General features: G+C 41.9%; 1 protein-coding gene across 1 annotated transcript in view; it reads left to right on the top strand.

Annotated features, from left to right (window-relative positions):
* Positions 1–18,469, top strand: part of LOC115113424 (calcitonin gene-related peptide type 1 receptor-like) — a 45,512-nt gene that overhangs the window by 12,153 nt on the left and 14,890 nt on the right. Inside the window, exons 2-3 of the mRNA XM_029641039.2 lie at positions 11,942–12,067; positions 15,666–15,819. Of these exons, the coding sequence (XP_029496899.1) occupies positions 11,993–12,067; positions 15,666–15,819 (229 nt within the window). The 5' untranslated portion in view covers positions 11,942–11,992. The remainder of the gene's footprint in view (positions 1–11,941; positions 12,068–15,665; positions 15,820–18,469) is intronic.

The following is an 18,469-nucleotide window of genomic DNA, read 5'->3' as shown; positions in this document are numbered from 1 at the left end:
GGACCTTCAATACTGCAGAAATGTTTTGGTACCCTTCCCCAGATCTGTGCCACGACACAATCCTGTCTCGGAGCTCCATGGACAATTGTTTCGACCTCATGGCTTGGTTTTTGCTCTGATATGCACTGTCAACTGTGGGACCTTAAATAGACAGGTGTGTCTTTCCAGATCATGTCCAGTCAATTGAATTTACCACAGGTGGACTTCAATCAAGTTGTAGAAACATCTCAAGGATGATCAATGGAAACAGGATGTACCTGAGCTCAATTTCTAGTCTCATAGCAAAGGTTCTGAATACTTATGTAAATAAGGTATTTCTGTTTTTATGTGTAATATATTGGCAAACATTTCTAACAACCTGTTTATGCTTTGTCGGTATTGGGTATTGTGTGTAGATTGATGTATTAAATCCATTTTAGAATAAGACTGTCATTTAACAAAATGTAGAGAAAGTCAAAGGGTCTGAATACTTTCCGAATGCACTGCATACCCCTGTATTGATACCCCTGTATTTTACAGATGTTTTTTCTCCTCTGTGCAACATATTAAACTTTTGAAACCAGATTATTTCCCATGAGTGTCCTCTGTGTGTGTGTGTGTGTGTGTGTGTGTGTGTGTGTGTGTGTGTGTGTGTGTGTGCGTGTGCGTGTGCGTGTGCGTGTGTATGTTTTCTTTTCTTTGGTTTTTCCCCTTGTTTCGGAGTTTCCCCTTGTTTTTCCTATTCGCCTGGTAAACAAATTATATAATTACACATTGCTTTGTTCAAGGATGACATGACATTGAAGGCAGAAAACTAAAGTGGTGGGAATAAGTGTTTGTTATTCAGGCAAACATTTCAGTTTAAAAAAATAAAATAATAATAATTAAGAAATATAGTTAATGTTGTCGCTTGAGTAATTTAAGATTGTCTTCTCCAAGGCATTAAATGTACATGTCATAGAAAATTAAACTTAGTTTAGTCTACCATGACACAAGGGCGACATGTCAACTTTGTCTGTATGGTTGAAATACAAGATGTCAGGCTCTGTCAAATTACATTGCTTTAAATCTCAGAATATTGTTGCTGTATACCTGGATGTTGAAGTATGATTACAAGTAGAAACTGACCCGTATTTCTGGTATTTTTTCTAACTGGCATTTCCATTCCTTACTGTCCTGACCGTCCTGACCGACCTGTCTGTTCTTACTGTCCTGACCGTCCTGTCTGTCCTGACCGTCCTGTCTGTTCTTACTGTCCTGACCGTCCTGTCTGTTCTTACTGTCCTGACCATCCTGTCTGTTCTTACTGTCCTGTCTGTCCTGACCATCCTGTCTGTTTTTACTGTCCTGACCGTCCTGACCATCCTGTCTGTTCTTACTGTCCTGAATCTCCTGACCGTCCTGTCTGCTCTTAATGTCCTGACTCTCCTGACCATCCTGTCTGCTCTTAATGTCCTGACTCTCCTGACCGTCCTGTCTGATCTTAATGTCCTGACTCTCCTGACCGTCCTGACTGTCCGTCCTGACCGTCCTGTCTGTTCTTACTGTCCTGTCTGTCCTGACCATCCTGTCTGTTTTTACTGTCCTGACCGTCCTGACCGTCCTGTCTGTTCTTACTGTCCTGAATCTCCTGACCATCCTCACCATCCTGACCGTCCTGACCGTCCTGACCGTCCTGACCATCCTGTCTGTCCTGACCGTCCTGTCTGTTCTTACTGTCCTGACTCTCCTGACCGTCCTGACCATCCTGACCGTCCTGACCGTCCTGTCTGTCCTGACCGTCCTGTCTGTTCTTAATGTCCTGACTCTCCTGACCGTCCTGACCGTCCTGTCTGTCCTGACCGTCCTGTCTGTTCTTACTGTCCGGACTCTCCTGACCGTCCTGACCATCCTGACTGTCCTGACCATCCTAACCATCCTGACTGTCATGACTGTCCTGACTGTCTTTACCGTCCTGGCTGTCATGACCGTCCTGGCTGTCCTGACTGTCCAGGGCTGTCTCCTGACTGTCCTGATCGTCATGACTGTCCTTATTTTCCTGACTGTCCTGACTGTCCTTACTCTCCTGAATGTCCTGACTGTCCTGCGCCTCATTTTGCTCTGGGCACAGTCCTGATACTTCAGCAAGGTACATTACATGGCACTTGATACGTTTGCACTTCAATCTCATCAACATTTCATAAACTCTCTAGTTTTCACCTTCAAAGGTCACTTGTGATTTGGCAAGTCTATTTCATGGAGGGAAAAAACAAATAAACTTGTTTTCTCTTTACCCTTGCATTTTCTTACAGAAACAGAATTAGCATTTTTGTCAAGTCCATTAATACCATGTTTTTGTAATAACAGCATACTCTACCATTGTGTGTCCAATAGTCATTTAGCACCAGGGATACCTCCTTGAGACGTCCTCCTTCTCAACAAATGTCCGGAATGCCTTCATTGGCCTTGTCTTAGTTAGCCTTCTAGTGAGTAACACAATGGTGGATAGATTCTTGAGTGTGCATGCCAAGCTTTGGGAGGGTTGGCAAACCATCTGCAGGCGCTGTTGGAAGAGACAGAGGCTCGGCATCTGGGTGAGGAGGAAAGTGGGTATAAGCTCCTTCACTCCCGCTTACAGTGCCAATATGAAGCCTCTTCTCTTGCCCCGACATAAGTGTTTGCTTTATACTGCCTCTGTGTTTATCTGCTGTTTTCCTCAACTGGGTCAGATTTTCTTTCTATATGACAGTTGTTTAATCATAACATTCATGCCTAACACGTTTGGTTACTTGCGTGTCCACTTGTAAAAAGTCTCCTTCCTAGAGTCTGTGTGGGTTTTTTATTGTTTTCCCTGACATCTGGTAGTGCCCAAGGCAAACTATGATCCAGCATGATGAGGCCCGTCCATTCTGTCCTGCTAAAATGGATGCCGCCTGAGATGTGAGGCCAGGAACGTCCATGATTATATGGTAGGGATTGCCCAGAGGGTCTGATGCCACAGAGTTATTAGTGCACAGCCCAGAAGACATGTCAATAATGTACCTAGAAGGTTCTGAGAACATGGCAGAACATTTTCTTGTTTGGCCCTCTGCTTCTGAGTTAGTTGTTAAATAATGTTCTGAGACAATGTTCCCTAAATGTAGTCAGGTTTCTTGAAGAAATTAAGATAATAAGCTCACCATATATTATTGGATGGACATGCATATATTTATATATATACTGTATATATATTTTTTTACCTTTATTTAAGTAGGCAAGTCAGTTAAGAACACATTCTTATTTTCAATGACGGCCTAGGAACAGTGGGTTAACTGTCTGTTCAGGGGCTGAACGACAGATTTGTACCTTGTCAGCTCAGGGATTTGAACTTGCAACCTTCCGCTACCCTGCATTAAATTGATCAGAAATACAGTGTAGACATTGTTAATGTTGTAAATGACTATTGTAGCTGGAAACAGCTGATGTTTAATGGAATATCTACATAGGCGTACAGATGCCCGTTATCACTCCTGTGTTCCAATGGCACGTTGTGTTAGCTAATCCAAGTTTATCATTTTAAAAGGCTCATTAGAGGATCATTAGAAAACATTTGAGCAATTATGTTAGCACAGCTGAAAACTGTTGTCCTGATTAAAGAAGCAATAAAACTGGCCTTCTTTACACTAGTTGAGTATCTGGAGCATCAGCATTTGTAGGTTCGATTACAGGCTCAAAATGGCTAGAAACAAATAACTTTTTTCTGAAACTCGTCAGTCTATTCTTGTTCTGAGAAATGAATGCTATGCCATGAGAGAAAATGCCAAGAAACTGAAGATCTCGTACAACGCTGTGTTCTACTCCCTTCACAGAACAGCACAAACTGGCTCTAACAAGAATAGAAAGAGGAGTGGGAGGCCCCGGTGCACAACTGAGCAAGAGGACAAGTACATTAGAATGTCTAGTTTGAGAAACAGACACCTCACAAATCCTCAACTGGCAGCTTCATTAAATAGTACCTGTAAAAAACAGCAGTCTCAATGTCAACAGTGAAGAGGCGACTCCGGGATGTTGGCCTTCTAGGCAGAGATGCAAAGAAAAAGCCATATCTCAGACTGGACAATAAAAATAAAATATTAAGATGGGCAAAAGAACACAGACACTGGACAGAGGAACTCTGCCTAGAAGGCCAGCATCCCATAGTCGCCTCGTTGAGACTGGTGTTTAACAATATCTACACTGTATTTCTGATCAATTTGATGTTATTTTAATGGATGAAAAATGTGCTTTTCTATCAAAAACAAGGATATTTCTAAGTGACCCCAAACACACCTACTCATTCAAGGGTTTTCTTAATTTGGTGCTATTTTCTACATTGTAGAATAATATTGAAGACATCAGAACTATGTATGGAACACATATGGTAACCAAAAAAGTGTTCTTCAAAGTAGCCTTGATGACAGCTTTGCACCCTCTTCTTGGCATTCTCTCAACCAGTTTCACGAGGTAGTCACCTAGAATGCATTTCAATTAACAGGTGTGCCTTGTTGTAAGTTAATTTGTGGCATTTCTTTCCTTCTTAATGCATTTGAGACAATCCGTTGTGTTGTGACAAGGTAGGGGTGATCTTTGGTTCCGACCAGAGACATTCTAGAAACCAAAGGTCGTTACCCATCAAGAGACATTCTACCCAAGTTCCCCATAGCTGCTAGACAGAGTTCAATATATTTAATAATGACATACAGATGGGTCTAACAAAAAATAGTCTTTGAATGGTGTTTCTTTGAATGCATTCCCTTGACATTAACATAGGGCTTCTTAGCAGGTCTTAAAAGCAGCATATGCAACTAAACACAGCCCAGCTGGATAATATGAACTGCTCTCCATAAAGTTTGATTCAAATTCATTCAAACACATCATCTACCACCTGCAATCCTTATGTCGGGTCCCCAGAAAAGTGTTTCATGGTCGCAGCTGGTAATGCCTGTGCACTCAACCACCTGTTGCCTTGAATTACGGTATCTCGTGTAGGAAAGAGTGCCGTACGTCATTCACCTGCACACCATCAGGAGAAAATGAAAAAACCTTTTCATCAAAGTCCATGCTTGTGTCAAAGATAAGGTGCCACTTCTCTTAGTACTGCTGTGAAGGAAAACCTGATAAAAAAAACTCTACTAAGCTTCCCCCATGAGTATCTTTTTTTTTGTCCTGGCCCTGTATTCATAAAATTTCTCAGAGTAGGAGTGCCGATCTCGGTTAAGTTTAGCCTTTTAGATGATATTAAATTAACTGTGGTGTCCTGATCCTAAATCTGCACTCCGTCTCTGAGGCTCTTTATGAATACAGGCCCAGGAGTAGGTTTACTCGGGGCTACTCTGGGTTATTTCAGACCTAAATGCAACCAGAAGCCCGTCAGTCCTCCCCTAGTTCCCATGTGACATCTGCCACTAGTTTAATGTTTAAAAGCTGCATGTTGACTGCAGCACTGACCAATGAGACAACCTCCTCCCTCTCTCCCCAACGATCCTTCCTACACAGTTGTTGAACTCAATGTTAAAACTTGTGAATCGTAAAGTCATTTGAAATATGTGAAGCATAAAATACACCCACCTGTAGTGAATACTGCACGATTTCACAAGGAAAGATAAACAAATAACGATATTTTGTCAGCAGAGTGTTTTTGTTCAAATGTACACACACAGCTCTTATCTAGGTGCTCCAGTTGCCATTTTACGATTTGAATTTCTTAAACAGTATTGAGAATTATGTAAGCATTCGATCTGGCCAATGTATATGTTTGTGTCCTTGCGATTGGTCTATGTTTTGTGTGCTATTGACCAATAAATGTAATCGCAGCGGCTCATATTGTCAGAAAAAGAGCGCAATGTTTGAGAGTTTTCTAAATTGTCAAATAAATGGCTTTTGTAAAAGCCATTCAGAGGAACTTGGAAAGGATGGGGCGTAAACATCCTGTGAGGGCAGTAGGATGTTTACAACACACAACCGTATTGACGGATAATAGAGTTGATAAGCAAAGGCTACTCGCTCGCTGGATCTTTCCTTTGTTTGCTTCTGACAGCAGGCAAGAACTCACAGCTTTTCTGAATATTTCTCACTGGGCCTTTAGATGTAGAAGAAGTAAGGTTGTTTCATGACAAAGTCCCCGTGACTAACCTCTTTCCTGGCCTACTACTCTGACGTACGTACTGTACAAGACAAACATGAATAAGTAGATAAATAATCAACCCGATACTTGCTGAGGCCCTTCCCTGTGGGCCGCGTTTCAGACAGAAAATACATCCTGTTGTAGCTAAAGATGTAGTGGATTGAAAGGACACGATTGGATACTCCACGCGATTAAATCATCTTTACTGTTTCATTTTATTACAATAGAATTGATTCTGCAATGAACATTTCACCCTATTTAATACATCCCGGCAACTTTGAGAAAAAAAACTTCATATCGGAGTTGTCTCAAGATGGCTATGCATATTTATGGCATGAGGCTAGTAGCATAGCATCTCTCTATTTTGAATACAGGCGGTTGACATCAACAACACTCATCGAACATTCTGAAAAAGGATTACAATAATGAGATGTATCCACCAATCCAACGAAAGTATAGGCGGGAGCTAGACAGCACATTGATAGGGCGGAGAGACATGTATCTTGTCAGTATATACATAATCTTTGTATTCCTCCATTTGTCTTATAGTGTGCAACGCCAGACATAGGGTATTGTGGCTATTTCAATAGCAAATAATAGCTGTAGTCCATGGCAACATGATTCATGCGAAGGTCTGGGTGGTCCTCCTAAAGCACTTTAACAACTACTTATTCCTTTGGGTTGTACTTGTACTTTTAGATGTACTATAAACATTAAATCATTCTGAAAATATATTCCTCATCTCAATCTCGAAAAATCCTTTCAATGTCTTACAATATGATATATCGTTAGGGTTGTTAAAGTCATGGTTATTCGTCTTGAAAATATTATTGAAGATATTTTGTGAATGTCCAGATTACAAAAACATTGAATAGGGAATGGCTTTTGCAGATATTGTCTTTCACAGTAAAAAGTTTCACAGCCACTTTTCACATAGAGCTAAGTATTTCTCTATTGGTATCTTAAGATGGTTTGCTGATTAGATAACACATTTCTACAAACCTCTCAGTCGATACCCCAGCGGGCAAAACTGGTTGACTTAATTTGAATCCGTTTTGCCAAGTTTTACCCACTGGGATGTGTATCATGAAGTAGCACTGCATATCTAAATCCTATCCAGATAAACCATGTATGAATTCTGTAATATGTTTGAAGCCTATGTTGTCATTGGACAGATCCATCCTTGATTGTAATCTCAGTTTGTAAAAGGCTGGAGTCAGTCGCTCCAATACAGCTCGGGGATTTGGCAGCGAGGACCATTAGCTTGTGACAGTACAGCTGATAGTTTCCGGTCTGTTTACAATTTGCACGTTGCCATAATAATTTACAAATCCAGTTCCAGCGTTCCCCCGGTGTAATGGGGTTTTAACTCAAAGCACACTTGGGAGGCTGGCATTCATTCCCCTGGCTTGGATCTAGATAGCATAGCGCAGGATTAAGTGAAGTTACCCATGTTCATGATTGTTGGGCTCTGAGGCAGAGGTATGATGTAGGATCTTAATTTGAGCCAGTTTGCTACAGCAGGAAAAGAGTACTGCAGCAACTGGAAATCTGAATAATTAGGTGGATTGTAATTAATGTGGGGACATTTTTGTGGGGGTTGATACATTTTTCGTAAGGGAAAATCAAGTCTGACATTTCAAAGTGGAAATAAGAAACTTCAGAATCCTTTTTAAACTTCAAATACACTATAAGTTTTACATTTCCTAGATTGCAGGAAAGTTCTGCAGGTTAGTGTTTTCCGTCATGAATGTTGTTCTGGAGGCAGCGCTGCAGGGTGGTCACTATCTAGCACAGCCACAAAGTCATAAAACCTGATGTTACACAATGCTAAACCCTAACCTTAACCCGACTGCAAAACTAATTCCTAAGCCTAATGTTAAATTGAGACCAAAAAGCTCATTTTTGTTTTCATACATTTTTACAATTGGCCCTGTGGCCAATTTTGACTTTGCAGCTGGCCTATCTCGGAAGTCAGCTGTATCAATGTGTCAGAGGACACACTGTTCGACTGACAACCTGAGTCAGCCTGCAGGTGCCCAGCCATCCACAAGGAGTTGCTAGACCGCTAGACCGCCAATGTCCATTTAGTTTGGGGCGGCAGGGTAGCCTAGTGGTTAGAGCGTTGGACTAGTAACTGGAAGGTTGCAAGTTCAAACCCCCGAGCTGACAAGGTACAAATCTGTCGTTCTGCCCCTGAACAGGCAGTTAACCCGCTGTTCCTAGGCCGTCATTGAAAATAAGAATTTTTTCTTAACTGACTTGCCTGGTTAAATAAAGGTAAAATTAAAAAAATATTAAAAAAAAAAAGTTCAAACCCCCGATGGGGCTCCCTATGGGCCTCCCTATGGGGCTCCCGGTCACGACCGGCTGTGATCGAAACCACAGGCGCCTCAGCACTGCCTCAGAACGCTGCTCTACTCGGGAGGCCCCCCTGGCTGGATGTTCTTGAATACAAACAGTAATGTTTTTCTCTCAGCTGTATTTCCTATTCTCCTGGCTCAATTGCCTTCCAGTTTAATTGAATTAGCCATGCAACTTGAAGAATAAAAATGTCCTACTCCTTTAGGCCATTAAGTGTATTTCAGTTCGCTTAACACGTCCACTCAAGTAGCACAGCTTCTCTTCCATAAACATACATATTTAGCTAACATATTCTGTTATAACTGTTGTATACACAATGGAGGCTTATGTGTCAGGGAATGCTCTTCACTGCTTTTTCAATAGTTACGTCTGCTAACAGCTGTCCAAATAGCAACATTACTGCAATGATGTCAATGTTCAGCCGATGCATCATACGGAACTCTGACTCTGCAAACATGTCTGCATGTCTTGGTAATCAGCTGGATTATTGCTTGTAAGTGCTAGACCAGTATGAACAAATATGAAAATGTATGCACTCACTAAATGTCTGCTAAATGACGTTTCTGCTGAAATGTAGTCTTATCTTGGCCAATACGGCAACCACATTTGGCTAACAAGGACATTTTGATTTTGAAAAGCAAACTTGTTCAACCTGAGGGGCATGTGCACATTTGAATTGTGTCTTCTGAACTATGCACCAGCCGTGCTGCAACCTCAAACCGTTACCATGCTGCTTTAAATGCGTAGTCTTCTGTGTCTCTTTCCAGACAAATTCCACAATACTCATATTAAAGGGACAATCTGTAAGCTTTTCTGTCCAAAGTGTCAGGGCCTACGCTTCTAAATCGTGATTTATATACAATAACATCCAAGAGACTGGTGTTCGGATGCACCTGACAAACACTTGTGTCAACTGTATGCATTGGGAATTTCAAAATGTCATATTAATGCAAATACTCCATGTGAATTTCAAAATACAAAGAGAGCAATATAAAGACTTTTCTCAAAGATTGTTTGGACTAGCAAATGCTTTTTACTGTATATGTCTTCAGCCACAGTGTTGATCTATATACAAATACATTAGGACTACACCAAGATGAGAAAATGTACAAGAAAAATGCCTCCAAGTCAATCAAGTTTCAACATATTAGACATCAGGTGTTTCTTCACTGTCCCCATTGCCCTCTGTACATCCTCTAGGCCAATAAGAACTGTCCAATAAGAACTGTCCAATAAGAAGTGAACTGGATTACATATGTATGCTCTGTTACCTTAAGTAATGGTGATGGCACAGCACAGCCCACAGCTGCACTACGGAGCCCATGCGATGTCCGTGGTTGGGAATAATCTGAGGAGGGGAGACAAGAGCGCTCACTTCCTTTGAGAGTTCATTTGATTTAGGTAGAGAGCAAATGGGTGTATATAAATGGAGGATCCTCAGAGGAGGACCATCCTCCGCGGTGAATTTCATACATTTTTTAATTGTAAAGCATTTAAAAAGTTATCGTTTTTAGTTAAAACCATACAAACAATTGATTGAAACACACTATCTGCAAAAATTATCTACAGTAGCCTCAACAGCACTCTGTAGGGTAGCTCCATGGTGTAGCCGGAGGACAGCTAGCTTTCGTTTTCCTCTTAGTACACTGACTTCAATACAATACCTAGGAGGCTTATGGTTCTCACCCCCTTCCGTAAACTTACAAATTAATTTCTTCCAAAATGAAGGAGAAGCAAGAGAGAAATAAAGAGAGAAAGAGAGAGTGTGTATATTTTTTCCACTTACTTAGCTAGCAAATGTAGCCAGCTAGTTTAGCCTAATGAAACACCCTGCTCAAACAGAGTGAAGCTATGTTAACTAGTTGGCTCTGACAGAGGGATGCTATGTTAACTAGCTGGCTCTGACAGAGGGATGCTATGTTAGCTAGCTGGCTATAACAGAGGGATGCTATGTTAACTAGCTGGCTATAACAGAGGTATGCTATGTTAGCTAGCTGGCTATGAAAGAGGAATGCTATGTTAGCTAGCTGGCTATGACAGAGGGATGCTATGTTAGCTAGCTGGCTATGAAAGAGGAATGCTATGTTAGCTAGCTGGCTATGACAGAGGGATGCTATGTTAGCTAGCTGGCTATGACTATCCAACACAACACTGGAACTCTTCCAAGTCAAGCTTTTTGGTTTGACAATTTTTTTGCCCCTGGGGCCTGCCGGTGTAACTGCTTACTGACTGTATATTGTAACGTTACTGCATGATTGTAGAGGGTTTACTAACGTGTTAGTTCTATTAGCTTTGCTGACTATGACGTTACTTTAGCTAATAATGTTGACAACTATGTAGGCAGCGTGTAGCTCTTTGGCTGGGAAAGTTTTTCCGCCTGGTCACATACAGCTGATGTGCATTGAAGTTCACAAGCAAAGGGAAGAGGTGAGAGGCGAGCGCATAGATGTGAGAAGGAATACAACGGCAGCGGTGAAGGAGGAATGGAAATGGAATGGTGTTGATTGCTGTGATGTTCATGTTAAATGGAATCCCTAAGAGCACACAAGACATATGGGCTGAGGGAGAGAGAACCAGAGTGAGAAACAAGATAGAGTTATGGGCTGAGGGTGGGAGAACCAGAGAGAGAAACAGGATAGAGATATGGGCTGAGGGAGGGAGAACCAGATTGAGAAACAGGATAGAGATTTGGGCTGAGGGAGAGAGAACCAGGATAGAGTTTTTATTTTACCTTTATTTAACTAGGCAAGTCAGTTAAGAACAAATTCTTATTTTCAATGACGGCCTAGGAACGGTGGGTTAACTGCCGGTTCAGGGACAGAACTGCAGATTTGTACATTGTCAGCTCGGGGATTTGAACTTGCAACCTTTCGGTTACTAGTTCACCGCTCTAACCACTAGCCTACCCTGCCGCCCAACTCTCTGCTAGACTACGTCCCGTCCCTGTCTGTGTGTTTTGTATGCTGTGTGTGCGTGTGTATGTCACTTTGTACCCATTAGCGATAATGCTAATGATAACCATCTGCTGGTAGATAGAAAGGCTTTCCCAAAAATCTTCTCAATTAAATGTTAACTACAAAGTAGCCTGTGCCATCCTGCTAGAATAATATCATGATTATTTGCATCGACCCAGTGGCTATTTGTTTTGCAAACTCTGCAATCAGATGAACCCCACAGAAACGCAGCTAACCAAACAACAGTCTCTGGGTGGTGCCCAGTTGAGTTAAAGGGTAACTACACCCAGAATTCAACCATTTTCAGACCTCAAAATGGGTCTCCTGATGTGTTTTTAGCATTGATGTGGACTTAGAACATCCAAATGTTGTTGGTTTTATACAAATAAGTTGTGATTTTTGTGAGAGAAAACCTGAAAATACTGGGAAACCCTGTCCAAACCCTCTTCTTACTAAGAAACAGTTAATGGTGTAAATGACAATGTAAGTCTGTGTTTCAATGGCCTTTTTTTCCTTTCAACAGATCGATAGTCATTAAAGAGGGAGAAATAACCAGAAGAGTGGATCGTTTGATATGCCAAAAAAGAAGATGGATTGTTTTGGGTACTGTTGGACTGTCATCTGTCTCCTACTGGGCACTGCAACTGAGGCAAGAGTTCACTTTCTTTACCCTCTCTTTGTCTCTCTTTACTCTGTATCTGTCGCTCTCTCTGTCACACACACGCTTGCCTTTACCTCCCTTCTCACCTAATTTGCTCACATTGTATATAGACTTGTTTTTTTTTTACTGTATTATTGACTGTATGTTTGTTTTACTCCATGTGTAACTCTGTGTCGTTGTATGTGTCGAACTGCTTTGCTTTATCTTGGCCAGGTCGCAATTGTAAATGAGAACTTGTTCTCAACTTGCTTACCTGGTTAAATAAAGGTGAAATAAAAAAATAAATAAAAAAACGCTCACACACACACACACACACACACACACACACACACACACACACACACACACACACACACACACACATATACACAGACACACACACACGCACACACGCACACACGCACGCACACACGCACACACATTCACACAGACACACACACACCCATAAATGCAGGACCATATTGTCTACTGTGTCAGTGGGGGGGATTCATACACTGTATAACATGTGTGCCATGTTAATACTCTGCTCAGTAGTACAACACCATGGTTGTTTGGGAGCATTAATTGGTGTATGTATCCTTTCTCGCTCTAGTGATTTCTTTATGTGGAAAATCTAAATAACTTTGGTGAATGAACGCTTATATTGATGAGTATTCAATAAGGTGCCTGTATGATTAGTAAGTGGTCAATATAATAACATATAGGTCAGGACACTGGCAGACTGATCTAGAACAAAAACATCAGACAGCAAAACATCCATTGAATACAAAAGCAGTGTACTTTATTTAACCAGGCAAGTCAGCTAAGAACAAGGGCAGAATGACAGATTTTTACCTTGTCAGCTCAGAGATTTGATCTAGCAACCTTTGGGTTACTGGCCCAATGCTCTATCCACTAGGCTACCTGCCACCCCATGCTATGTTATACACTGCTCAAAAAAATAAAGGGAACACTTAAACAACACAATGTAACTCCAAGTCAATCACACTTCTGTGAAATCAAACTGTCCACTTAGGAAGCAACACTGATTGACAATAAATTTCACATGCTGTTGTGCAAATGGTATAGACAACAGTTGGAAACTATAGGCAATTAGCAAGACACCCCCAATAAAGGAGTGGTTCTGCAGGTGATAACCACAGACCACTTCTCAGTTCCTATGCTTCCTGGCTGATGTTTTGGTCACTTTTGAATGCTGGCGGTGCTTTCACTCTAGTGGTAGCATGAGACCAAGTCTACAACCCACACAAGTGGCTCAGGTAGTGCAGCTCATCCAGGATGGAACATCAATGCGAGCTTTGGCAAGAAGGTTTACTGTGTCTGTCAGCGTAGGGTCCAGAGCATGGAGGCGCTACCAGGAGACAGGCCAGTACATCAGGAGACGTGGAGGAGGCCGTAGGAGGGCAACAACCCAGCAGCAGGACCGCTACCTCTGCCTTTGTGCAAGGAGGAGCAGGAGGAGCACTGCCAGAGCCCTGCAAAATGACCTCCAGCAGGCCACAAATGTGCATGTGTCTGCTCAAACGGTCAGAAACAGACTCCATGAGGGTGGTATGAGGGCCCGACGTCCACAGGTGGGGGTTGTGCTTACAGCCCAGCACCGTGCAGGACATTTGGCATTTGCCAGAGAACACCAAGATTGGCAAATTAGCCACTGGTGCCCTGTGCTCTTCACAGATGAAAGCAGGTTCACACTGAGCACATGTGACAGACGTGACAGTCTGGAGACGCCGTGGAGAACGTTCTGCTGCCTGCAACATCCTCCAGCATGACCGGTTTGGCGGTGGGTCAGTCATGGTGTGGGGTGGCATTTCTTTGGGGGGCCGCACAGCCCTCCACGTGCTCACCAGAGGTAGCCTGACTGCCATTAGGTACCGAGATGAGATCCTCAGACCCCTTGTGAGACCATATGCTGGTGCGGTTGGCCCTGGGTTCCTCCTAATGCAAGACAATGCTAGACCTCATGTGGCTGGAGTGTGTCAGCAGTTCCTGCAAGAGGAAAGCATTGATGCTATGGACTGGCCTGCCCCAGAGCTGAATCCAATTGAGCACATCTGGGACATCATGTCTCGCTCCATCCACCAACGCCACGTTGCACCACAGACTGTCCAGGAGTTGGCGGATGCTTTAGTCCAGGTCTGGGAGGAGATCCCTCAGGAGACCCTCCGACACCTCATCAGGAGCATGCCCAGGCGTTGTAGGGAGGTCATACAGGCACGTGGAGGCCACACACACTACTGAGCCTCATTTTGACTTGTTTTAAGGACATTACATCAAAGTTGGATCAGCCTGTAGTGTGGTTTTCCACTTTAATTTTGAGTGTGACTCCAAATCCAGACCTCCATGGGTTGATAAATTTGATTTCCATTGATCATTTTTGTGTGATATTGTTGTCAGCACATTCAACTATGTAAAGAAAAGTATTTCATAAGAATATTTAATTCATTCAGATCTAGGATGTGTTATTTTAGTGTTCCCTTTATTTTTTTGAGCAATGTAGTATGGTATGGTATGTGATGCTATGTGTTATGGTATGGTATGTGATGTGATGCTATGTGTTATGGTATGGTATGTGATGTGATGCTATGTGTTATGGATGGTATGTGATGCTATGTGTTATGGTATGGTATGTGATGCTATGTGTTATGGATGGTATGTGATGCTATGTGTTATGGTATGTGATGTGATGCTATGTGTTATGGATGGTATGTGATGCTATGTGTTAATGTATGTGATGTGATGCTATGTGTTATGGTATGGTATGTGATGCTATGTGTTATGGTATGGTATGTGATGCTATGTGTTATGGTATGGTATGTGATGCTATGTGTTATGGTATGGTATGTGATGTGATGCTATGTGTTATGGTATGGTATGTGATGCTATGTGTTATGGTATGGTTATGTGATGCTATGTGTTATGGTATGGTATGTGATGCTATGTGTTATGGTATGGTATGTGATGATGTGTTATATGGTATGTGATGCTATGTGTTATGGTATGGTATGTGATGCTATGTTATGGTTATGTGATGATGTATGGTGTATGTGATGCTATGTGTTATGGTATGGTGTGATGCTATGTGTTATGGTATGGTATGTGATGCTATGTGTTATGGTATGGTATGTGATGTGATGCTATGTGTTATGGTATGGTATGTGATGTGATGCTATGTGTTATGGTATGGTATGTGATGTGATGCTATGTGTTATGGTATGTGATGTGATGCTATGTGTTATGGATGGTATGTGATGTGATGCTATGTGTTATGGATGGTATGTGATGTGATGCTATGTGTTATGGATGGTATGTGATGCTATGTGTTAATGTATGTGATGTGATGCTATGTGTTATGGTATGTGATGTGATGCTATGTGTTATGGATGGTATGTGATGCTATGTGTTAATGTATGTGATGTGATGCTATGTGTTATGGTATGGTATGTGATGTTATGCTATGTGTTATGGTATGGTATGTGATGTGATGCTATGTGTTATGGATGGTATGTGATGCTATGTGTTAATGTATGTGATGTGATGCTATGTGTTATGGTATGGTATGTGATGTTATGGGTTCTCCTTGCAGATCTTAGTTGCGGCTAGCCCAGAGGTGAACAGTACCCAGCAGCACCTACAGCTGAATGTCTACCACGATATAGGACTCACCAGGAACAAGATTGTGACAGCCCAGTTCGAGTGCTACCAGAAAATCATGAAGGATAACGACCACAACAAAATAGGTAAAAAAAACAACAGATATTACCTGCTTTCAGGCAAAATATTTGCCTAACGCCAAAAAATTAATGGTTATTGGCTACATCTTCAGCCCATTAGGTACGATAACTTGATTACTGAGTGCATGAGTTTGAATACTAAGTGGGATCGGTTCATGTTGCATAAGCCCTCGAGTTGAGCACCTGATGTCCAACAAGGAGCTCTTTTATGGGGAGAAGAAGAAGAAAATCATCTGTTTTGTTTCAATGACTAAAGTGTGATAATCCCACCAGTCTATTAGTATCCAGACCATTAACATTAACCAGTCGGCAGGTGAGGAGACAGTACATCTTAAGCCAGCCTGAGGGACTGAGGGACTGAGAGGAATGCCAATATATCAGTGCTGCTGTAGTGTAATTTACACAAGGTGCTGTAAGCCTCTCATTTGGATGGTAATCCACTAGCGTTGTGTCTGATTAGCATTGCAGTCACACCGCCAATCAGCTAGGAGGTGTTCGCTTGGCGTCTTGGCTATTTAGAAATCCTATCACACAGTAAGGTGTGGCTCTAGGGTGTCTGTCTGAGAGTGGTGGTTGTAAAGTGCATGAGGAGAGGTACGGAGTAGTGAGGAGGGGGAGCAGCAGGAGGCTTCGGGAGAGAGAGGGAGCATCTGACAGAACAGACGTAAAGTGTTAGTTGTGTTCGGTCATACTTAATGTTTGGGGAACGCTACAGGTGTAATGCCACAGCTTTTTATAGACTCTAAACATAATCCTGATTTATCTGACTTATCGAACCAAAACATTTGGAGATATTTGGAAAAGTGCATTTACTACCTTTCTTATATATATATATATATATATATATATATATATATATATATATATATATATATATTATTATTTTTAAATTAAACTAGGCAAGCCACTTAAGGACAAATTCTTATTTACAATGACGGCCTAAACCGGCCAAACCCGGACGATACTGAGCCAGTTGTGCGGCGCCCTACGGGACTCCCAATCACAGCCGGTTGTGATACAGCCTGAATTCACAGGGTCTGTAGTGATGCTTCAAGCACTGAGATGCAGTGCCTTAGACCGCTGTGCCACTCGTTAGCCAAATAATGCTTTTAACCATTGTGTTACAATATGTACAGTATTTAATAATGTGTTTGTGTGGGTGGTTGCCAAGGTAAGGAGGTAGGACACATCTCCGTCAGTAGAGTTACCAATCTTTGTCAGGGAAATGTTTTCCAAAATAACTTTCCCCTTCAAAAACAACTTCTAGCTCTTCAGTTATGTCAAGCATTATTGTCAACACATGCCAGGGGATTGTCAATTTCAATCCAAAGCTTTAAAACACACATCCCACCCCTGTTGTCAAAAACAAAGTCTGAAACACCTGACTACCTGATGAAAGAGATACAAAGTACATAGTGAGAAAGGCAGAGGTAGAAACAGATCCTGGCTGATATTTAACACAATGAGAGAGGCAGTGGTAGAAACAGATCCTGGCTGATATTTAACACAGTGAGAGAGGCAGTGGTAGAAACAGATCCTGGCTGATATTTAACACAATGAGAGAGGCAGTGGTAGAAACAGATCCTGGCTGATATTTAACACAATGAGAGAGGCAGTGGTAGAAACAGATCCTGGCTGATATTTAACACAATGAGAGAGGCAGTGGTAGAAACAGATCCTGGCTGATATTTAACACAGTGAGAGAGGCAGTGGTAGAAACAGATCCTGGCTGATATTTAACATAGTGAGAGAGGCAGTGGTAGAAACAGATCCTGGCTGATATTTAACACAGTGAGGGAGGCAGTGGTAGAAACACATCCTGGCTGATATTTAACATAGTGAGAGAGGCAGTGGTAGAAACATATCCTGGCTGATATTTAACATAGTGAGAGAGGCAGTGGTAGAAACAGATCCTGGCTGATATTTAACACAATGAGAGAGGCAGTGGTAGAAACAGATCCTGGCTGATATTTAACATAGTGAGAGAGGCAGTGGTAGAAACAGATCCTGGCTGATATTTAACACAGTGAGAGAGGCAGTGGTAGAAACAGATCCTGGCTGATATTTAACATAGTGAGAGAGGCAGTGGTAGAATCAGATCCTGGCTGATATTTAACACAGTGAGTGAGGCAGTGGTAGAAACAGATCCTGGCTGATATTTAACATAGTGAGAGAGGCAGAGGTAGAAACAGATCCTGGCTGATATTTAACACAATGAGAGAGGCAGTGGTAGAAACAGATCCTGGCTGATATTTAACACAGTGAGGGAGGCAGTGGTAGAAACACATCCTGGCTGATATTTAACATAGTGAGAGAGGCAGAGGTAGAAACAGATCCTGGCTGATATTTAACACAGTGAGAGAGGCAGTGGTAGAAACAGATCCTGGCTGATATTTAACATAGTGAGAGAGGCAGTGATAGAAACAGATCCTGGCTGATATTTAACACAGTGAGAGAGGCAGTGGTAGAAACAGATCCTGGCTGATATTTCTTTAAAATATTCCTTTCCCATTCATTTTTTCCCCCTAAAATTGATGTTATGGTTGATGGAAGACAGAGTCAGGAAACAATGATATGGGATGTGGGATATTTCAATATCTGGGTTATCCAATGTAATGTCTCATTTCCACCATACAATTAGGAGCATTGGCAGAAT

The sequence above is a fragment of the Oncorhynchus nerka genome, linkage group LG3, assembly GCF_034236695.1.
Source record: "Oncorhynchus nerka isolate Pitt River linkage group LG3, Oner_Uvic_2.0, whole genome shotgun sequence".
Taxonomy (NCBI): domain Eukaryota; kingdom Metazoa; phylum Chordata; class Actinopteri; order Salmoniformes; family Salmonidae; genus Oncorhynchus; species Oncorhynchus nerka.
Note: the sequence above shows the minus strand (reverse complement) of the source record. Positions and strands in the feature narration are given on the sequence as shown.